The sequence below is a fragment of the Lissotriton vulgaris genome, chromosome 5, assembly GCF_964263255.1.
Source record: "Lissotriton vulgaris chromosome 5, aLisVul1.2, whole genome shotgun sequence".
Classification (NCBI taxonomy): domain Eukaryota; kingdom Metazoa; phylum Chordata; class Amphibia; order Caudata; family Salamandridae; genus Lissotriton; species Lissotriton vulgaris.
Genome location: NC_141693.1, coordinates 345266018 through 345289996, shown reverse-complemented (window position 1 = coordinate 345289996; position 23979 = coordinate 345266018). Strand labels below are relative to the sequence as shown.

Here is a 23979-nt window from a genome sequence, read left to right as displayed (position 1 = left end):
CATGCATTCCGTGAATCGGCGGAATGCCCTGCTGTGCGACAACCATCACCTGTTGTGACCGGGGTGGGGAATCCAACTGTAAATGTATGTGGGAACGGGCCTGAAGGGGAGATTCCGAGGATGTTCTTTCTAATACTAAAGTGTTGCGAGAATGTGTTATGTGCAATAAAGGTCATAAACCCTAGTATAAGAGGCCAGGCCTCAGAGATGTGGTTAGAGCACCTCGTGACGATACTTGCTGTCTGAATTGATGTGTTCTCCTCCGGAGAGAATAAAATCCTCGTTTCCTGCCTTCCAGTCTCCAGCGCCTGCTTCTTCATTGATTAATATTGGTGGGTCATAGAGGCGATACCGCCGGGCAACATAAAAAGGGTTTTTGGTTACCGGTTGTCTTTGGAACCCCTTTTTAACAACCCGGGACCAGGGTTCAATCCCCGACGTGGCAGGGTCTTGAGCTCAAAAATGTCCACGGACTCGATAATTCTCGCCTCGGTGCCTACTCGAATCATGGGTTCACACTCTGCAACTCTGGGCAATAGCTTGCTTAATCTCCACTACGGCCCCACTGCGATGGGATGCCTGGCTTTCACCTTGGAGATGCCCAGTAGGGGTTATCTCGCAGGGAAAAGCCAGGACGGGTTCCCAAAGCAAGTGCCTTGAGACCTTACGGTGAAAGGCGCTATATAAGAACGTATGATTTACGATTTATTTTTATTTTACATGCGGAGATCATGGTCTTCCTTAAACCGGCCCACCCACCGGAAGATACGGGCTCGTACCGCCCCCTCTCATTGTTAAATCTCGAGCCTAAACTGCTGGAGAAGGTCCTGGTGGACCGCCTCCGCATGTGCATACAAGATCTGGTGCATCCAGGTCAATCGGGCTTTATGCCACACCGTTCCTCTAGACACAATATCAGACGTGTCCACACTGCTGTGGCGGAGGCCCACCGCCTAGTGCGCCCCGCTGCTTTCTTGCTTGCAAATATAGACCAAGCAGGAGTTGGTAAATATAGGCCCTCGCTTCAGGGCATACGTGCAATTACTATATACCGACCTCACGACTTCGGTCCAAGTGGCTGGTCACTGTTTGGCCCCCTTCCCCATCCGCAGGGGCACGAGGCAGGGGTGCCCACTCTCCCCGCTTCTGTTCACGTTGGCTATTGAGCCCTTGGCCGCTTGGGTCCACCTGGACTCTGTCTTTCGGGGTTTGGACTGGTCACCAAAGTGCTCGGATAGGATCACGCTTTATGCCGATGACGCCTTGTTTTTTATATCGGATCCTTGGGTCTCCGGGTGCTCCAGATTCTGAGGATCTTTAAGGAGACCTCCAGGCTTTACGCCAACCCATCTAAGTCCATTTTGTTCCCTATCAACGGGGATGCATGGTCACGTAACATTGCACGGTTACTTACCGCGGTTCGAGATGAGACGACAGTGTGGTCTCAACTACCCCTCTCGTTATATGGCAGATCAGCCATTTTCAAAATGGTGTCTCTGCCAAGCCTGCTATATTGACTGCAGAATTACCCATTTCCCAAATCAATGCACTTTTGAATAGGTTTCTTGGGGGGGGGGGGGGGTTCAGGTGACACTTACAACATGTGTCCAATCTACATCCCGTGGCGGGATAGTGGCGGCTGACTTTCAGCCATACTGTTGGGCATCGCACCTTCTAGTGATAAACAAATGGTGGTATGGCTCTCAAGTGGACTCTGCTTATGCAGTGGAAAGACTCTTCATGGCGGAAACTCAGCCAGTCAATAATCTGCTTAAGGTCTCATTACTGTTCAGTGTTTGCTGATTCCGTCTGAACAGTCATCTCTGACCTCCCATTCTAAGCATTTCTGCGTTTTTGCATTTCCATTTCTGACTGTGGTTTTGTAATTAGGTCATGAAAGGGAAGTGTGGGGACTGGGGGGGGGGGGGGGGTTGGGGGGTACACAAGTGCATGACAGCACTTAAAACACAGTCTAGTCACCTCTTCAGAACCGGTCGGTGGTGCTCCAGTTGGGAGTGTCAGTCCTAAAAGTGCTTCGATATCTACTCTGAATGTGTTCTCACAGTGAAGGCATGATTCTATGCTCTGCTTACTGATTCACCCGAGTATGCATTGAATGTAAATACAATACTAAAGCAAGAGACGTTTTACCGATATGAGTTAAAGTGGTCTGAGAGCCCTTGTGCTTATACTCTGTCATGCTAAGACAGTGTCAGTCTGTCTGTCTGTCTATCTATCTATTTATCTATCTATCTATCTTGCTCTGTGTATAACTACTAGTCCTACAAAAACAGGAATAGTAGTCTCCGGCTGAACGCTGTGCTGAGAGCTGCAGCAAGCGGATGGAAAGGAGACATGGAAGGAGATCCTTCCCATAAGCTCTCTTGCCAGGATTCTGCTGCTCGCCTTCCACCATCTGCTTACTATGCATGACTCCGTCAATGCTCGCCTCTTTAAGATGCTGCCTTTTATGATTCCTTATACCCGTCTTCCTGCAGCACCATGTGTCACGGTGGCTCCCTCCCAAGCTGCCGCCCTGACACTGTGTGCCACTTTGTGTAGCATCTAACTGAAAGCAGAAATGAGAACAATAGTTGATTGTTGTACTCAGTAAACTTGCTTTGGGAAGACCATGTTAAAAGGATACTTTCATAAGAAGCGCCGACTGTCCTAGCTCATTTAGAGACTGGTTAGAGCGAATGAAATGCAATTCTATAAACACAGTGGGTGGAGGCCTCGTGTTGGCATTTCCCTAGGGCTCATGGTCTTGTGTATGATTCTTGTATGCACCATTAGGTATTCTGCTATTAAAAAAATCCAGTCTAATAATCATTCATTTCTGTCTCACTTTGGGGATCCGCGTGCTCCTCGATGACACAGTGAACCAGGTGGCTTAAAGGTGTTTGGCTACTTGACCTTTCGGTACAAAGCATAGTCGATTGTAATTTATTTTGTAGGATTCCACATATTGATTCACGGTTCACACCCCATGGGCAGTTCCACGATGTGACTACTTAGGGCCCGATTATGAGTCTGGAAGTCCACGAACCGCCAGACTCACGGTGGCATGGCGGTCCAGCCACCATTACGAGTTGGGCGGTTGGACTGCCAATGCATCATGCAACCGCCGGGGAATCAAGATTCCTGCCGATGGCACAGCGATCTTGCTGCCGCAATACGCTCGGTGGGACCGCCGCAATCCCACCAAGCATATTATGAGTTTAGTCTCCGCTGCAGTTTTCATCGTGGTTCCTCCTCCATGAAAGCTGTGGCAGAGAGGAAACAAAGAGGGCCCTACAAGGGCCCCTGTTGCCTCTGGGCCATAGGGTGCATGCAGGGGGGCACATGTTGTGCTCCCCATGTGCTTGCACCCCAGTACCTGCCAGGCATGAACTTGCACCAGTCCATGCTGCATTGGTACTGCCTTTGGCGTTCCCGGTGCCTATTTCATAGGCACCACCAAAAAATGCCAAAGAACTCCCCGCCCGTGACTGTGAAAGTCATAATCTGGCAGGCAGTGGGCACACAGGTTTGGCGGTGTGGGAGCGGGGCTGCGGCGTGGTGGTGCCGCTCCCACACCGCCAAACTCGTAATCAGGTCCTTAGTGTCACATGAAGAGTGAGCCGGGACCCCTGAGGCCTGTTGTATGACTTTGTTCTGTAGAACATGCAACTCTACACAAACATCTGGCCTCAAGAATGTAAGTGCTCTTCACAAGTAGCCCTGTTTGAAAGGTTTGTGTTATTGTTGTAAAGATCTCCGTACTCATGGGCTTGTCCCCTTAATGCAGTGTGAGGGTTGGAGTCCCCGGGCTCTCCAGCTTCTGCCTAATTGCCACTTTTAAAGCACCCATCTTGAAAATAACCCCCCCCCCAAGGTCAGACGCACATAGGCTCTTAATGGTTTTTTTTGTCCTTTAATCCATAAATGAAGAATGCATGCGCACTGCGGTTACTGGAGAGCCGTGTCCCTGCACATGCACGAAGAGATTGACAGGAACCAACATTCTCAAAGTGGGAATGGCAAATTCATTCAGCAGGCACTTAAAATATTAACAAATTGTAACGTGCATTTTTCGTCACATGGCTAAAATCTGTTTTAAGGCCTGCACAGCAAGATATTAGGCAGCATTGGGACTTTGTAGATAGCAAAAATTCTCAGATTCCAAAGGCTACCAGAATGGAGTTGTTAGTTACCACCAAAGCATTGAATCGAGTAGTGGTTGGTGAATCCTTACTGGAAGTCTCTGACTTCCTTGGCTGGTAATCCCAGCGAGCTGGAGCACAGCTGAGTCAAAATGTGAGATGTTTGAGAGAGCAAATCCAGACTTTGTTAAGATTTTTGAACAGTTACTTTGGAAGGTGCACAGCACCCCGCTTGGTCGTTAGTGCTTGTTGAAAGGCAATGTATCTTTTAGATGAAACAACAAACCTCTATGAAATGGTGCTAGATAAAAACAATGTGTTAAAGAAAACCTGTGCTCATGAAAAAGAAAATATTCATCACGGTCCAGCTGCATGCCAGAAACTGGGGCAGCACCTGCACAACATAACAAAAATATTTTGAAAAAAATGGTAAGCTGGCTCCTTAGACCGATGTGGTGGGAGCTCATTATTGTTCACACCCCGCTGCAGATGGATGCGGTACCACTTGCAGTAGGCCCAACTGTAATGCACACCTACAACCACTGTGAGAATGTGAACTTGGGATGACACAGACCGTGCCTGTTGCATTGCCATTAATGAATATGCCTTGATTCTCATCCTTCATGCCTACAGCTGGCAAGTGAATTTATGAGTCTAAAATACAGAATTAAAAAGACTATTTATAAGTTACAGTTCAGTACATTAAGAGAATCAAACGATTAACATTTTTTATAGTTTGCTAGACAAACTGAATAATCTTTTGCTGTAAATCACACATTCTATATGCTCCATTTTATTGATACTACTTTAATCGAACTTCATTGAAGGAGATCACAAGTTTATTTGCTGCTGCTTCCATGTACTTTTTAATTTCAGATGACTCTACCAACTTATAAAATGGCACAGAGGAGCAAGGGCAATAGATTTGTCAATTAAGCTACATACCTGATGGTTGCTATCTTATAAAACTGAATCTGAGGGTGAACAAAACGATGAGCCATTGCAAAGAGAAACTATAACTACAACGTGCCAAGAATAATTTGCCTGGAAGTTTAAAGGGTCGCTCTGATATAATCAAAATGTTAAAAGTACCAACATGTACCTGTTTAGACTTTAGAGTCATACCGGTGGTGATCCGAACTCACATTCTTTAAGTACATTGACTCCAGCGCTAACCACTTTATATGTGGTTATAACATGCCTTAAAAGGCCGTATGACACATTAAACTCCTCTTGAGCCAAGAAGGATGGGGTTTCCCTGATTTCCGATTTTATTTATGGACTTTTTTAGATGACCAGCTTCCCTGGAATTTTTGTAAATGTGGTCATGATTGGACTCTTTGATAAATCCTGCACTAGTAGTTATTAATAATTGCTATTTTTTAGTAAACCCTCTAATTAAAAAAAAAGTAAAAATGTTTTAGAGATTTTGGCACATTGTTGGAAACATGGGTTCAATTCTATGACCTATCAAAATGTACTAAATACAATTATGAAACGATCGAATGCTCCCCAAGATTTTTACAAATGTTGGCATTGGAAACTGGCTTAACTACTTTATGTAGTGCTTTGGGCAATTTTCCACTCATGCTACTTTTCATACTTTTTAGCCAATTTCTGCTTTTTATGACATTATAAGAACTGGATTTTATAAACTGGATTGCAGCCTCATTATTACTTTACTAAAGAGGATATTTGTTTATAGGCATGATCCTAAATGCATGATCACAAGATATTTATGGGTAGGAGTAAGGAAAATTTGCAACACATCACTGACAAATGGGTGGGAATAGCAATTTCGTAGACCGCACAAAAAGAAACTGCTTAATTAAAAAATCAGAGGCATTTTAAACTGCTATTTGGAAAATCTATGACGTAAAGGAGATTGCATTGATATTAACATTTATTTCTCCTTCATTCATCTGTTCATCCATGTCTTTAAATGTATTTATTAATTATTTTATATATATATATTTATATATATATATACATATATATATATCTGCAATACCTCGCAGCAGCTACGCTTTCCATCAGCGAAATACGAGGCAAGGACCAACTTATCTTCAGCATACTTTATTTAGCCAACAGACAGATTGCCATGACGCGTTTCGGCCGTCCCAGCGGCCTTGGTCACATGGCGTTCCAGAGTGCTCAACCCTTTTTAAAGTCCAAAGTGCAGTCACATGTCATTTTGATGGACATAGAGGAAATACTATTAGTACAAATACATATATTTTCATAATAGTAATATCATTACTAACTGTATAAATACATAAAAAATCTTTGTATTATTTTTCAGACATTATAACTAACCATGTCTCTAATGTGTTTTGGATAAAAATTAGCGTAATGCAATCAAATACCTGCATAAATGCTGGTTCCAACATTCAAAACACAACTAAATTATTGTAGCCTCATCCATCTGACATTACATGTCTAAAATTCAAAAACTGGTGCTCACCAAAAGTGTTCAAAAGCATAACTGCAAAATTATATACATTTCTATTATTACATGATAATAGATAAAATCATAAGATAATCAACTAGTATCATAAAACCATACAGAAGAAATGGTCAACTGTGAAATATTGTCCAGTCACTGAGTATGCTTAACCAAAAGTATTGCAAATAATTATCATTTTCTCATTGTACATGTAACTATATTCTGATTCTATATTCATTGTTGCACATCCTGTATTGCCACGAGAATAATTTACATTATAAAGTGACCTCGTGTTTTTTAGTGCAATATATTCAAAGTGACTGGTGCATTGAAATTTCAAGGACTTAATGGTGAGGGAGAAAAAGTTTCCGGGATATATAGAGGGAGGAGATAATTTCATAGATGTCAATAAAAATTATTAGTCATTCAGTTCAAGACTCAATTTGGAATGCTAATTCCATACAGTGCTGGATGAAATAAACAATACATTGGAATTCACTAAAATGGCACACAACTGATAACGCCATTAAAATGAATTACAACAACACCATAAAATCGACCTATTATAAAAAAAGGAATCGGTGACATAACTAAAACCAGCTATCATAAAAAACACTAGGATAAAACTACCCCAGTATCTAAAAGACGGCTAAAATCAATTATATCAAAAGTATACATCACAGTTATAAATATCCTTTCAATAAAAAAGTCAATATATATTACACAGTATAAATACAAAAATGTGCAAATTATGCAATGTATAATCCAACTCCTCTTTCCAATCTGACTAAAGTGCTGTTTATTGTAGGTCTATAATCCATATATCTTACTTGGGTGTACCTGTTTCCAATTTATAGATATGTGTGGAGGTCCTCTGTGGTATTGAGGCCTCCAGGCCATTTGGAATTGAACTCAAGAATATATTTAGTTTCCAGCCTGCGCATACAGGCCTCTCTATCACCCCCTCTTTTTGTAATCGGTACCGATTCAATTGCATAGTATTTTAGGCACTGAGGTCTACTATTATGACATGCCTCAAAGTGCCTAGCAACCGGGTAGCTTTGGTCTTTGTTGGTGATAGCGGGTAGGTGCTGCAAGATCCTCTTATGGATCTGCAGCTTGCTACTTCCTATATACTTGAGTTTACAATCACATTCCAATATGTACACACAATACTCTGTTCTACAGGTAAGATGTTGTTTTATTTCCCTAGTAGTCTTTGGAATTACAGTAGTGTATTTCTTGGTGTTCACACCATGTTGGCACGCCTTGCATGCCAAACACTTGTAGAAACCCCTGCTGATTGGCCGCCATAATTCCTTACCAAGATTTTCCTCACTATTTTTTGAGAGGATAGTGCCCATACTCAAACCTTTACGGTATGTTATTGATGGATTTGGGGGCATCAATTCTCCAATTAGTGGATCATCTCGAACAAAATGCCAATTTCTTCTGACAATACTCCTAAGTTCCTGCTTTGAGTACTTCATTATTAATCTTACTGGATTGGCATTTCCACTTTGTAATATACTAGGTTTTTAGGTCTCGCTATTCGATGCGCACGCATCGAGCTTGCGAGCATATAGGGCTTTAAACAAACTTTAACTTACTGGGCGATTTGGTGCTGTGCCCGTGGCTTTTAGGTCAATGCGCAAGCGCATTGACCTAAAATGCGCGTGCACATCACCAAATCGCCGTCTGTTCCCTCAGCCGCACTCCAGGCCCCTGCTGCTTTCACACCCTCTCCCCGCTCCGCCCCCTCCCCTGCCCGCCGTGTCGCATTTCTCCTCCCCCCTCCCCTTCTCTGCCTTCCCTCCGTCTTGTTTTTATTTTTACCCGCTCCGCCCCCTCCCGCCGTGTCGCATTTCTCCTCCCCCCCCCCCCCTTCTCAGACTGTGATCTTGGCCCGATGCCGGCTACGGCTCATTTTTGGTCTGCTGGCAGCGTTCTCTGTTTCTAGTCCCAACAAGATCCTGGTTAATCTGAAGCTAATAACAGCTCTCTTTCTGAGTACTTCCACAGGTAGAGCTTAGAGGCGATTCTGGTTGCAGTGTGTGCTATGCGTGTGATTAGAACTTCCTTAGATAGCGCTTAGAGGCGGGTCAGTTTGTAGTGTGACTGCGATCTGTGTGATTAGTACTTCACTCGTAGAGCTTAGAGGCGATTCTGTATGCAATGCGTGTTATTAATACTTCCATAGGTAGTGCTTAGAGGCGAGTAGTGTGACTGCGATCTGTGCGATTAGTACTCTCACTGAAAGAGCTTAGAGGAGAGTCAGTTTGCAGTGAGTGTGCGATCTGTGTGATCATTACTTCGAGAGGTCGCGCTTAGAGGAGAGTCAGTTTGTAGTGCGACTGAGACCTGTGTGATTAGTAGTCTCACTGGAAGAGCTTAGAGGCGAGTCAGTTTTCAGTGTGTTCTATGTGTGTGATTAGTACTTCCTTAGATAGCGCTTAGAGGCGGGTCAGTTTGCAGTGTGTGCTACATGTGATCGAGTCAGTTTTCAGTGTGTTCTATGTGTCTAATTAGTACTTCCTTAGATAGCGCTTAGAGGCGAGTCAGTTTGCAGTGTGTTCTACATGTGATCGAGTCAGTCTTCAGTGTGTGAACTCTCGCAGGTGCACGATAACGTTTGAATGGTGGAAATGGCAGCTTAGCGTCCAAGGGTGTCAAATTTTCTTCACCACGACCATTTTGGTGGCTGTTTGTAACAACTATTAATAACAGCACTTTACTGTAAAGGTGTGCAGCTTTGTCCCTGGCACACACATACTGTGAGAAGTAAAACATGCTTCTGGGTATCAATTGCTGTGTCCTTCCTTTGCTGCTCTGCATCCAAATGCCATGACAGTGTCGCAGGGTGCAGGTAAAGTGGGATCAGAATGTGTTTAACAACCAGAGCGGCCCACAGTGGAATAGGAGAATCGGGTGTCTCAGCGTCGCCTCAACATCCTGCGATGCTGGACAAATCACGTACTCTCCCCGCGCCTACACAAATGAACCTGAGGCTGTGTAATGTAAATGGTGCTCATGTAAAGCACTCGAATACCTTCAAGCCGAGTTCACGCTACATTGACCCGAGGATAAACAAATATAATCTGATTTGTTTTACTTCCGCATGGAAGTCGGGACTATAGTTTGCTACCTGCCTGACTTCGTCCCTCTAATGACAGGCCGTAAGTGGTAGCCGGCTTCACCCGCTTACTTTATTTGATGCAAACGTGTTCTTGACAGCGCCACTGCTTCTTGTTCTTAAGGCAACAGCATTGTGCAGACATCCTGCGCTACCTCAGTCTCGCGTGGAGGCACAAGAGATGGAAACGGGGCGGCGGCGGGTTTCTTGTTTCATCATATGATTTTTAAAGTAATCTGCAATCCCAACTAAAGCAAGTAGTCAATCTATTTTCATCGCCGCTCCGCCCCCTCCCCTGCCCGCCGTGTCGCATTTCTCCTCCCCCCTCCCCACAGCAATGCCCTCCGTCTTGTTGAGAAAGGAATTGTCTCGGGGACGACACCACATCTGGATTGTCTTCTATCAGTACATCTAATTTCATCTTTCTTTGAGTGCACCCAAGTTAGACGCCAGATGAGAGTCGGCGTGGCCATGTGTGTGCAAGTTTACCTAACTTTAGGCGACCTCCTTCTGTGTGATGTATTCTGATAACTTTCCTGTTCGGGCCAGAAACGGGCAATTCCACTGCGGGCCCGTGTTTGTTTATTCACCTGCAGTGAGTGCCCCTCGTTCATTCTCCCACACATATTGAATGACGCTCATTACAGCAGCCTGCCGTTCCTTCCGGTTCCTTCCTCCCCGCACCCATCTGCAAGACATACAAATAGCGCCTCGTAACTCCAAGGCTCCCCTTGTGTTGCTATCTTTTGATCTCTGACCATAGTCTGCAATCCGATCCTTTCTGCCCCTTCCTTGTTTGGCTTCTCACCTTCCCACTTCTCTTTTGTCATTCGTGCTCCTCCTCTGCCCCATGTTGCTGCAGTCCTCTAGCAGGGACCTGACTGTAGCTTGTGCCGCCGCCATTCGCACCTCGGCCACGTCACAGAAAAGATGTTAAAGCTGCCACAACACTTCAGAGGGCGCGCCTTTTGTTCAGTGTTGCTCATTTCACCTCTGTTCTTCACCACTCGGTTCCGCTTGCACCTCCTTTCACCAGCTGCGGGGATGTGTGGCCTGAGACTCGCGAAATATTTCGCACCGGTTTAAGTTTTTGAAAACACAGCCAGTGCAAGGAATGTGTACGCCACAGGTATTACTTTTAATGTAAAATTTTTTTAGTTAGCCCGGAAAAAGTATTGTTGAGCCAACTTATGTACGGCTTTGGAAGACAAAAATAACACAATTAACTGTACATAGCGCTGTCTACCATTTTGTGTTTGGGATCTAGGCACTGATATGTACATTACTACCCAACTCAATGTTACCCTTTTTTTCGACTCGTAAGGATGAAAGACTGAATTTGGAGCCTGTTATTGTTTTAAATTTGTATAGCTAGCTAGACCCGAAGGTATCAGAGCGTTTTACACGTTATGTGATCACTTTTTTTACTCTTCAGTGGAGTCATTAGTTCACTTAGCTCTTTCCCCAGCTTCCAAGCTGAGGAAGAAATCACTAGCTCTACAAACGTGCTGCAAAGAAGGATGCTAGTGTCTCCAGGCACTAATGAATGAATGGGCTTTGTGTTCTGTAGCATTCTCAGATGGCCCCAGCTCACCCCAGAGACAATTATAGATTACATGTGTTTCAATTTACATCAACTGTTTTGGTACAAAAACATATGTAAGCAAGAAGGGTGGGAGAGGTATAAGAAATGCAAGTCCAACTGTGTGGGTGTTGCCAACATTCCCAAAGAGCTAAACTTCTAGGAAGTGTCTTGTACAGGACTGAATTTCAGGATACCCGTACAATATTCTGACTAGGTGGATTCAAGATTTATTTGTACCTCTTGAACTGACCTCTCGGCAGATTAAAAACTCCCTGATCAATATTTTCTTGTACTGATGATGACCTGCTAACTTACTAAAGTTTGAAAACCTGTTAACTGCTACCCGCAATATTAAGATTAGTCTTTTGTTTAAGCATGCAGTAGCGCCCTCTCTTCGATTTACACCTAACTGCCTGTCTGTGTGACCAATGCACACCTTAAATCGGTAGTCTATATCATGTCAAACATACGTTTGTTTCATTTAGATTTATGTAGGGTGACAATTTGAAGTTCTCCAATTAATAGATGGAACTCTTATGAAATCACATGCTCGGACAACATCCTAACATGTTTAATGTGGTCGGCAATATCAGTATTGTGTTACAAATAAGTAAAACATAAGGTATGCCTCTTTTTGAAGCAAGGCTTCCCAGTTTTTTATTTTTTTTTATCTCTCTCTCCCTCTCTCACTCCACTCCCTCTCCTCTCCCTCCTTCCCTCTCGTCCTCACTCTCACTCTCTCCCTTTCCCTCACTTCCCTCTCTCCTCTCTCACCCTCTCCCTTTCTCTCTCCTCTCTCCCTCTATTTACCTTCCCCCTGCTCTCCTTTTTCTCCCTCTCCCACTCTGCCTGCTCTCCTCTCCCCTCTCTCTCCCCTCCGTCCTTCCCTCTCGTCCTCCCCCTCTCTCCCTCTACCCTCTCTCCCTTTCCCTCCCTTCCCTCTCCCTCTCTCCCTTTCCCTCTCTTCTCTCCCTCTCTTTACCCTCTCCCTCCTTTTTCTCCCTCTCCCCATCTCCCACTCAGCATCACCCCGCACCACCACAGCACCACTCAGCATCACCACATCATCACTCAGCACTACCCCAGCACCACCACAGCATCACCCCGCGCAACCACAGCATCACTCAGCGCAACCACAGCATCACTCAGCGCAACCACAGCATCACTCAGCGCAACTACAGCATCACTCAGCGTAACCACAGCATCACTCAGCGCAACTACAGCATCACTCAGCGCAACCACAGCATCACTCAGCGCAACCACAGCATCACTCAGCGCAACCACAGCATCACTCAGCGCAACCACAGCATCACTCAGCGCAACCACAGCATCACTCAGCGCAACCACAGCAGCACTCAGCGCAACCACAGCAGCACTCAGCGCAACCACAGCAGCACTCAGCGCAACCACAGCAGCACTTAGCGCAACCACAGCATCACTGGTTCAAATATGTTCTTTCAATGTTTCAAGCTGTTTTCAAGCTTTATTACAAATCACAAAAAGATGTTAATATTTCACTTCTGTTCTTGGATTTTCGTCACAATAAAAAACACTGAACATAATCTTCACAAAAGTTATTTACAAAAGTTTAAGCTATTGACATTACAAATTAAATAAATTATTTAAGTATTAATTATTTAAAAAAATTAAAAGCCATTGTTATTTGTAATATCAATACATCTAAGTCACGTAAATACAAAACATGTTGCATTACAAATGCTATAGGTGTCACATTTGCGAAAGTTATAACTATTGGCATTGTAAATGACAAAGCTATTAATTTAGCTATTTTAAAAAACACATCAATAAAAAAAATGTCATTTATAAGACCAATAGCTCAAACTTTCCTAATGCGAGACCTATTGCATTTCCAATGCTTGTTGATTATATGTTAACAGTTCACCTCTTGCTTTGAGCCGTGACTTTCTTATGGCGGTTTGTATTATCTTAATACTGTAACCCCTATCCACAAATCTTGTAAGGCTTTCTTGTTGCTTGATGATCATATCCTCATTGTTGCTACAAATACGGCGGATGCGTAGCATCTCACCATAGGGTATAGATTTGACCAAATGCTGTGGATGGGCACTTGTTGCATGTAAAAGAGTGTTCCCTGCCGTCGGTTTTCTAAAAAGGGTAGTATTAAGAACATTATTTGATAATAAAACCTGCACATCTAAGAATGTCCCCGATTCCTTACTTATACTAGAGGTAAAATGCAAGTTAAGATCATTTTCATTGATTTCCTGTATGAAATTTAAAATACTTTCTTCAGAACCATGCCACACAATAAAAAGATCATCAATAAAACGAAACCAACAGATTATATTTGAAGTGCAGTATTGTTCAAATTTGCGTTTGAGGACCAGTTCCTCCCACCACCCCATAAACAGGCACGCATAACTTGGAGAGAAACTGGCCCCCATTGGCTTACCCTGAACTTGTTGGAACATTTGTCTATTAAACATGAAGTAATTGTTCTCAAGGCAGAATGTCAACATTTCCAAAAGCATCTTGGTGTGATGGGCTAATTCCATTGGCCTGCGGCTAAGATAGTACTCACATGCACGCAGGCCTCCCTATGCTTAATACATGTATATAAGGAACTGACATCCAATGTAACTAACAACAGGTCTGGTGTCCACACGATCTCCTCTACTTTACGCAAGAAATCACTTGAGTCCTGTACGTAAGATTTCAGGAATTTCATATGTGGCTGCAAAAAATAGTCGATATACCTAGAGAGGTTTTCCAAGGGACCGCCACACGCCGCAATAATTGGCCTTCCTGGCGCTGCAGTAATGTTTTTATGAACTTTAGGTATAAAGTATATGTATGGAACCAGTGGGTGGTCCTTCTTTAAATACTTGAACTCATCCCCACTTAGCATACCAAGTACTTTCCATGCCACCAGATTCCTGCATAAATTTTCCAGCATAATCCTATATTTCTGTGGGTTGCTTTTGTTGTAACATTGGATGTCATCCAATTGTCTATGCGCCTCCTCGAGATAATTTGTGATGGGCCACAAGACAATATTTCCGCCTTTATTGGAATTACGAACTATTACTTCAGCATCCTTTAACTTTGTTGACAATTGATTCAGTTTTCTCTCTTGGTTCGTGTATTGTCGCTTATTTTCATTGTTGTTTTGAGCCAGCCTTTTAATTTGTCGTACAATCGCGTCACTGAAAGCATCAAGCCCATCCCGTGCAGCCAGGGGAATATACTTGGATTTAGGCTTGAATGGGGTGCTTGGCTTCTTTTGTCCACTGGACGCCACTATTTCTTGTGTCCCCATACTTTCCTCACTTCCTAGCTGGCACATATCATGGAATAGGTTTAAGTCGCTAACTGCCAGTTCGGAGGTGCTTGTCCCAGATTTGGATGGTGCCATGTTTGGGCCAACTGTTTTATGCACAAATTGCTTTTTTAGCTTTATTTTCCGTATGTATTGATAAATGTCAGCCCTTGTCCTTGTGTATGAGAAATTAGATTCAGGGCAGAAACTTAGACCTAAGCTCAGAAGCTGCCGATCTGCAGCTGATAGAACCACGGTGCTCAGGTTTATTATGGATTTAGCTTGTAATTGTTCCATGGCTAGCTGTGTTTCCAAGCTCTCACCACTTAGTGAATCCACTACAGTACATGTGGCTAAGGCTGGGGCTTCCTGGTTCCTCCACGCCCCCGGCCCCGTCCGCGCTTGGTCATCTCTTCTTTGTTTGGCGGCTTTTCTCCTGCCCCTCCTGCGCTGGGATTTGGTTGTGTCGTTTTTCCCTGGAAGCGCGGTCTTAGGGTAGCTTTTCTGCTGTTTTTTAAAACCGCCAACTCTTCCCCCAAGGTTAACACAACATTACTTTTACTTCTTGCATTCTCATTATCAGAACCACTCTCTGCGGCAGAGCTGTATACCGATACATCATCTGTTTCTGGTAGAGCCGACCCTTTACTTGCTGCACCTCGTTTACTGGCTGTGGCTGCTCTCAGATTGTCATATCGGCGCGCAAAAGTAAATATTTGGCCGTTTGCATAGTCGTCTCTGTCTCTTTTAAACTTGTATATTTTCCTGGTCTTGATTTTCTCCTCCTCTTTGGATAATCTCGTTACCATTTCATCCCTCATTTTTGTGGATTTTGGGGTTTCCTTGTCGCCTAGTTGTGCTTTGATTTTCTCCTCAAGCGCATCTATCTTTTTTTGTAGCTCTTCCCCGTCTATCTCAGCAAATTTCACTAAGATTTGCATCAGTTTGCGCGAGGACTCTAGGTTACACTGGCCCCACTCTACCATCATCAGGGGGTTGGGTGTGTCGTAGCTAGGGGCCAGCATAATGCGTAGCCCCCTGGGGACTCTGCCAACATCGAGATACCTTTTTAGGGAGCGGGCTTCCCACCATTTGGATTGCTCATTTCTTTTTAGCTTCTCCAGCTCTTTAAACAAATCTCTGATGTTGCTATTTTCAGCACCGCTTTGCCCCCCTTCCCCCACCTCCTTCTCAATGTTAGTTTCATGTTCTATTTCATCTGAGAACATCTCCTGTGCGGCGAGCTCCCGGGCCCTCCGTACATCGCCTGACATTTCCGTCTGTTTTGACTCCAACTTTAAGTGCTGAATTCGCGTAATTAACCGGCCCCAATACACAAGAAGTCTCCGTCGGCACTATGCCAACAACGGGCGGTTATGCACGTACCTCCTCTTTCCGTCGATCGTCACCGCATATGTTTTCCGTCCATACCACGGGCCGCGTTTCAATGGACACACAGGGGGTTCTGCCGCTTGCTCTCTCAAACGACACCACAGGTCCCCACAGGTCCCACTCACGGCGTCCCGGTCTGTTGCAGCCTCTGGGTCAGTGATTGCTTCCAGCGCTTACTCCTGCCGGGTGACGATCAATTGGATGGCTTCACTCCTTCCCTTCAATGGGATTCGAAAAGTGCCCCCCGGGGTCCCCGCCAACACTCCTCCACGCGGAAGGGGTTTAACAGATGCCCGGCGACTTCGGACTGCTTGCCGTGAAGCCTACTTGCAGAGGAGGGGGACCAGTACCGGCAACAATCCAATGCCAGTAATTATCTGCAATACCTCGCAGCAGCTACGCTTTCCATCAGCGAAATACGAGGCAAGGACCAACTTATCTTCAGCATACTTTATTTAGCCAACAGACAGATTGCCATGACGCGTTTCGGCCGTCCCAGCGGCCTTGGTCACATGGCGTTCCAGAGTGCTCAACCCTTTTTAAAGTGCAAAGTGCAGTCACATGTCATTTTGATGGACATAGAGGAAATACTATTATATATATATATATATATATATATATATATATATATATATATATAAAATCCACCCCGCTCTCCACAGAGCACTCAACAGGCTGCATCATTAAAATGTATTGATGACGCGTTTTGGCATCCCCCTTTAATCATGTCAATATCATAACACTATCACTTGTCCCCATCAAATGCGAGTCCATTAGTAAACATAAAGAGAGGACTTCCTTTCAAAATGGCTGGTTTTCGCCATTACAGTTTGTTGCCAAACATATATGTCCTGAACAATTTCCACCAAGAGTTGGTATTTCACTCACACTGACTGTTGAACGCACCATATAACACAGCCGCCAGGTATAACAATCCTCTCCGTACATTGACAGTGTTCATTAATACGCCATTGTTTTACCGCACTTGCCATTTAGTTATGTTCTGGAAGGTCCCAGTCTGAGTGACGGGCACCAATCCATTAAGTAATGTCCCTTTAGCAAGGCGATCTACATATTCCAAAGATAGTAATGGCGATTCTGGCAGTTTGAAAAATCCATTGCCACCAATTCCACAAGCCTTCTTCTGAACGCTTGAACATGTGCCTCCATCGTTAGTTTGTAGTAATAATGCATTATTATTCCACCAACGCTCCCCAACAGAACAAACAGAGCACTGAACGGTCTGTATCATTAAAATTTATTGACGGTGCGTTTCGACATCCCACCTTAATCATGTCAGTTTCATTACACTAACAACTAGTCCCTGTTAAATGCGAGCCCATTAGTAAACATAAAGAGAGGACTTCCTTTCAAAATGGCTGTGTATCTAATCGCCATTGCAGCGTGTTGCCAAACATATATGTCCTGGACAGTTCAACCATCAGTTGGTATTTCACTCACATTGATTGCTGGACACACCACTCTATCTTTGAATGCACAGCAAATGGAATACGATAGGAACAAGATTGAAAGGCCTGTTTACAGAAAGTGAGCAAGTGGAAGAATTCAGTAAATGGGGTATGCTCCATGGGAGGGACGAACTGAAGCTGTACAGCCTAAAATAAATAAAGCCAGCAAATAATAAGCAAGCAAATGTGAGTTACAAACCACATAGCCAGTTGTAAGCAATGGATGTAATGCATTCTCAGGGAACCTGTCCAAGTGCCCCCAAGATGTCTTTAGTAAACCAGACAGCTACGCTATCTGATGGGCTTTGACCTAAAGATGTATGCCATACAGCTATGCAGATACACTTAAAGTGTGCAGTAGGAGAAATCATGTCACAGTGTGGGTATTTAGCAAAAGTATAAAATATGTAAATTTACATCACACAAAATAAAGACTCTGAATTGTTATTCAAAAATAACCATCTACAAAAGAAAGGAAACCTCTGGTGCAGGGTTTAGTCATTAGCCGTCTTGATTACGGTAATGCCCTGTTCACAGCACTTAATGAAGACCAGCTTTCCAAGCTTCAGACCCTTCAGAAAACTGCGCCCAGATTGGTTCTTGATCTTCCCCCTAGATCCCCTTTTGTTCCAAATCTTAAAATTCTTCATTGGCTTCCAGTGCGACAAAGAAGCCACTTTAAAATCTTAAGTCTCACAAACAAGATAATGTACGATATCGGCCCTAACTACCTAGCAAAAAAACCCAATGGTATATACCAAGGAGATCGTTACGGTCCGGTACTAAATCATATCTTGTTCAGCTGCGCCTTCGTATGTCCTGTAGTGGTGGTTGCTCTTTTTCTTACCTTGTCCCCATGCTATGGAATAAATTGCCATCACACCTCCCATCCATAGTGGATCATAAATGCTTTTGTAAAAACTTTAAAACCTGGCTTTTTCCTAAGTAATCGTTTTGGCAGTTTAGGTTTGCTGTCTTTTGTTGCTGTTTTTTTGCTGCAAGCGCCTTGAGACCTTCTGGTGATAAGTGCGCTCTACAAGAATATTTGACATGACACGACAAAAAAGTTTAATACCCCTAAACCCACCACAATACCTTGTTCCAAAATATGCCTACAGTAGTGTTAGCTATTTAACTCAAATCTATCATATGTCACAAGTGAAACAAGCTGGATAGATTACGGATTTTTTTGCAGGATAATATTTTGACAAGAATTTTTGTAATTCTTTTAATTCTGTAGCCTACATTTTGCTAATCCTATTTTCGTTGTTTATTTTGGCTGTATATGTTTCTCCATGGACCCAATTTAAGCAATATATTGTAAATGGGGTGCTTTTGGTGGGTAGTGGCTTGTACTTCAAAAAAGAAAGACAGCAGAATACTCTTTACAAAATCTGCATTTTCTTGTTGAATTTCGATATCTTTATTTTGCAAAACAATCGTATTTGCAAGTGGCTTCTATGTACATTGTTTTTTAGTCTAGTACAGTGCATTGCAGGTGTGGCCCTAGTCTGATAGCCTTTGCTTTGTTATTCTCTTTTTCAGGTTTGCCATCATGCAGACTGCCAGCAGCTGAATCGCCAGAGTCCCCTGAACTTGTGCGAGTCATGTGACAGCAAATTCCACAGCACCATGCACTTTGACAGACACATCCGCTTTGACTTGCCTCCACAAGGTAACTGAGAAAACTTGTATGCTTCACCCATTCTTTTAACTAAGATATTACCAAACTGTGTATATGTGTTGGAAATGGCCCATTTTAGGGTTCTTTCCCTCAGCTTTTTGCTTTTGTCTCTTCTGTTTTTCCGATAATCTATGTGCTAGCCTTAGGACTGTGAGTGCTTTGACACTGCCATTCAGTGCCAAAGCGCTGTGCTTGTCTTATACTTACTGGTGGTTGGTGTATACATGATTGGCTGGTTTGAGTTAGCTGTAAGTTCCTTGTCTAGGGGTAAGACATATACCTAGGGCATGTAACTCAAATGCTCCTCAGTGGGCCTGCAGCACTGGTTGTGCCACCCACTGACGTAGCTCTTCAGATGTGCCACAGGTTTGCCATGGAGAGCGCTGTGTGTGCAGGTTACTGTTACTCGGCTTGGCATTTAAAAAATTACTTGCCAATGTATTGCCTGTCTCTCACTACATCGGGGTAGGGTACTCCCTGGAGGCAGGGTGAGTTGTCAGTAAGTGGCAAGGCATGGGCATGCTACATGCACTGGTAGTGAATGGCAGCAGATGGTGTATTTGGTACGGTGAGGCCGTTTCTTACATAGATTAACATGGGGGGGATCAGTGGATAGGCTATTAAACTGTATTTCCTACATGCATTAGAGTAGTAGTATAGTGTTTGATATTGATGATTAAGTAATGGCAAATGCTCTTACGTTATGCGAGTGGATTCGACATTACTAATGTGCAAATGCCACTTTGGGAAAGTAGGCATTTCTGTGCTTGTGGCTCTGTGTGCCTGTCAGTCTGTCTCCAATCCATATCTGGGTGCTGGGGGGGGGGGGGGGCAGCTGCATCTGTGTATTCCTGATAGAGGCCATAAACTAGGGGCTCAAGGGAAACTGCAGCCTTCTGACTCTGAGTGACCTTCATGGGACGGATAGAACAGGGTGGAGTTTGCACCTGCATTCCAAGGGGCAGGTTCTTGGCCCACTAAATATATTGATTAACCACCTAGGGTAGGATGGCAGACAGGACATCACGTTGAGAGGGCCTGTGCATTTCAAAGGTGGCCTTTTGAACTGATATCATCCTCAAAGGCTGTTGTGGGTATACCTACTGGTGCTCTGCCCTCAGGAGTTAGAGATGCTTTTGGGATTGGAAACATACTAGGCTGGTTCAATGCTGGAACATCGACAATAAGAAACATTGGGGCTGGAGCGACTGCAACTGGATTATCCGCAAACTTGTGGTGGACTGGGGCTTGTCGTGCTCCAAAAAGGGGACTATCACTCGAGGGGTTTTGCCTGGATGTTGCTGGCCTGCAGCTAATTGCCAACTTTCGTGGCCTGGGTGCCTAAGCACTCTTGAAGGGCCGTATGGCTGGCCTCCTGTCCACGAGATCCCAGGGACATAAAGGATCTCCCCATTTCCATGAGATTGTAGGGTCAGCGCAGGGTGCGGCGGAAACAGGTGGAAGTGATCCTTGGTTGGGACAAGTACTGTTCTGACGTATGCCACAATCACACTGTGCAGAGGAGTGTGCTTGCAAAGATCAGCGGCCTACCTGGGGTTCCAGAACCTGAGGAGTTTGAGGAGTGCCTGGTGAAGTTTTCAGAGTGCAAGGGACTCAGGCTTGCAACCAGAAACCTGTGCTAGCTCTCACTCCATCGCATATGGTGTCCGAGGGGTGTTAGGGGAAGTTTGCTGAGTCCAAGGAACCCGAGCTGGAAGCCTAGGCTGTCTCTGACCTCCAGATCGGGAGGAAGACAATGCCTGACATCGTAGCCTCCATACAAGGTCACTGTCTCCCTCTCCCCGGACCCACGCCACAAAGTACTCCGTTGTTGAGAATATCATGACTAGACTGAAGGGGGTCACGTTGTGCCTTATGTGCACCCACGGTTGGCTGCTTGGAGTAACTGCAGTTCACACCTCTGTATGAGGGGAAACATTTCCCCAGTTTGGTATCACCCAGGCTTCCAGTGTCACAGTCTTTTGGCTATGGGCGATATAGTGATCCCGCACTAGTGAAGGTGCTGCTAAATACCTGCAGGCCTAATCTGGAGGGATGAAACCAAGGAACTGTTTCCATCTGCTGTAGGTGGCCCAACAATCTAATGAAAGTGTCACCAGCAGGTTTAACCTTTACCGGTGGCTGGTGTATTTTGAGTGGATGAGGGGCTGGGTCACGAGGCGTACTCAAAACCTATGTTTTCTTGACCATTACAACTGTACGGGATATGTAATTTTGGGAATGCTGTGGCCTATGCTAATGTGTTTGTGGGATAGTGGAGTACCTTTGAACAGCCTGTAAATATGTTTTTATCTCTTTTGATGTGGGAGGGATTGCTTGGATCAGGAACACCTCGGGGAATCATGCACATGAGCTGATGTTGCTTACGAGGCTGAGGAAATAACGGGGCAAGTGAATACATATGACTAGTATATATGTGTTTATGACATTCTGCTGCTAATGGGAGAAATTGACAATTGCATATAACTGTAAAGCATATATCCAATGTGTATATCATTTTGATTTCAATGAGTGTGTAATATAAAGACCAGTGTTATATACATAATATGTTGTGTCTTTTTGTAGTGTCCTCCGTGTGTTGCGAGGGTGGTGTTGTGCCAATACTTTACTCTTTGACTCTGAGGATAAGCCTGACTGCTCTGGGCCAAGCCACCCAAGGATGAGCACAGGTTATCAGACACGTGTAGCGTACTCATCGTATCTAGGTGGATTCTGTCTGGCTTCGATGCGCCCCAACCAGCCAGAACCCGCTGGGTCTAACAATATGTATATATTACAACTGCCAATATTGTGGTATCATGGCACTCTAAACGATCTCAAGTCTTTTCTGATGGAAGGACGGCCCTGAATATTTGGTTGGAGAGGTGTGGTATTTCCATAGGTTCCAGTTGGGAAGAGTTAGTTGTTGTACACAAGGTCTGAACACATGGTTTCTTCATGGTACATTGAATGTGCCAATGCTGTTATGCAGGGCAGTGTTTATAGGGTGTATGAAAATCGATAGAATATGCTTCATGCACCTTTGAATGTACCTCATGGGCAAGTGATTAACCAGCGTGTTAGACCTGTTCTCTCCATCAGTGGTTGTAGATGTTGTTATTTAGTTGTCTATGGATTGTTTGATGTGTGAAGCTTTAAACAGCGATGTTTGATGGCTTTCTTGAAGATGAGGTGACTTTTGAGTTTTTTTGTCCGGAGAGTAGTGAGTTCCAAAGTTCGCCGGTGTGCAATAACGACCACTTATGTTTATGTTGTTGATATATTGCATTGTATTTTCTAGAAGTGTGATAAGGCGGAGCACAAAATAAGCAATAGATCCACTGCTTAGAGGGCATATCTACCCCCAATTGCTACCCCTAACGTAGGTCAGTGCCACATTGGTCTTGATAATACTGTTGTTTTTCCATGCATGTGTACCTGTTGACTTTTTGTTTCAGTCATTCATCTTTATTAAAGTTTTGCAGACAAGGAAAGTGCCATCATGTTTGTCCTTCTGGCTAAACAGCTTGCATCTTCGGTACTAGAAACACCACCGGAAAGCCAGATGAAAAAAACTCATTAAACTTGCTTAAATTGTAGTAGTATTATTCGACCTAGTGAACTCACACCGCATATCGTCAGAATCACAAACACCCTTTGAAACTTCAAGCTTCCTGTAACTCATCGCATGGTCATTATCCACCACGGTCTTTTATCAGTAAGAGTTGTCCAATGCTGATGTATGAGTGCTGGATCCAGGCCTAATTTTCAGGCTAGGGTCCCAATAGGGTGGTTGCAGAGGGCCATTTGTACTTAGCCTAAAGTGGATCTAAGAGTTGGAACCCAATTATTTTTGCCCTTTGTTAAACATGAAAATATGGCTTAGGTTCACCAGTTGTGAGGGTACCAGGCCTCTCTGGACTTATGCGAGGACCTGGTCTGAGGACATTCATTGAATATGTAAATTATTGCATTTTACACTAATTGTATGTGAATCTGTTCATCTGGGTGTTTTAAAAATCTGGCATGGATCCGCCGACCCTTCTCGAACAATCCTGGACCTGAATGAACTCCAGCAGAAAAGATCAGCCCAGATGTTACCAAGATACGTTTGTATCTCATCAAAACTATGGAGTGCAGAAAATACAGTATTTGTAATGCGTTGGATTCTGTAAAGAAAAAGTGCAAGCCCGACAATGCAATATGCCATTGGCTGAAAGGCCAGGAATGGCTAATGGCATCATAATGCCACTTAGCAAACTTGTGAAATGCAAAATAAAAGTTAGTTCTCAAGTTTCAGTGCTTCTGGTAGGCAATCAAGGCTTAAATAGCTAATTTAGTGAGAGGGTACAGATAGCCTACAGCCTTTCAGATGCAAATGCAAGCATGTAACTGCTAACTGGCTAATATTAACTCATCTTGGAAAAACAAACCAACAGTCTCAGGAGGCCTTTTTGAGAGTTAGATTGCTGGAGCTGCTGGCCATCCTAACTGTGGTATGTGGTGGAGACATGTTTCCAGGGCGGTACAACTCCCTTCCACCAAGTGCTCCCATAAAGGAGGTCTGACTCACTACAGCAGTCAGCAGAAATCACATTGAGCAGAATGACATTCAGCCCACGGCAGATGTCTTTGTACAGAAGTATGTTACGCAAACACTGAATACCCTCATCCAGCAAAACTTCAGTGCAAAGCCTTCTTGTTTAGGAAATGCATCTTCGTATTCCACCACGATATGATGGAACCCCCATATACTGTGGTGGAGGCCGCTACAAAACAAACATTGGCAAAGCCAATAGATCTCACCTATACAAGAACTATTGG

The 23979-nt window shown here is 44.1% G+C and overlaps 1 protein-coding gene across 3 annotated transcripts in view; it reads left to right on the top strand.

Moving 5' to 3' along the window:
- Positions 1–23979, top strand: part of PLEKHG5 (pleckstrin homology and RhoGEF domain containing G5) — a 575902-nt gene that overhangs the window by 195753 nt on the left and 356170 nt on the right. For all 3 annotated transcript variants that reach the window (XM_086921583.1, XM_086921584.1, XM_086921585.1), the window contains exon 2: positions 19017–19146. In XM_086921583.1, the coding sequence (XP_086777709.1) occupies positions 19017–19146 (130 nt within the window). The remainder of the gene's footprint in view (positions 1–19016; positions 19147–23979) is intronic.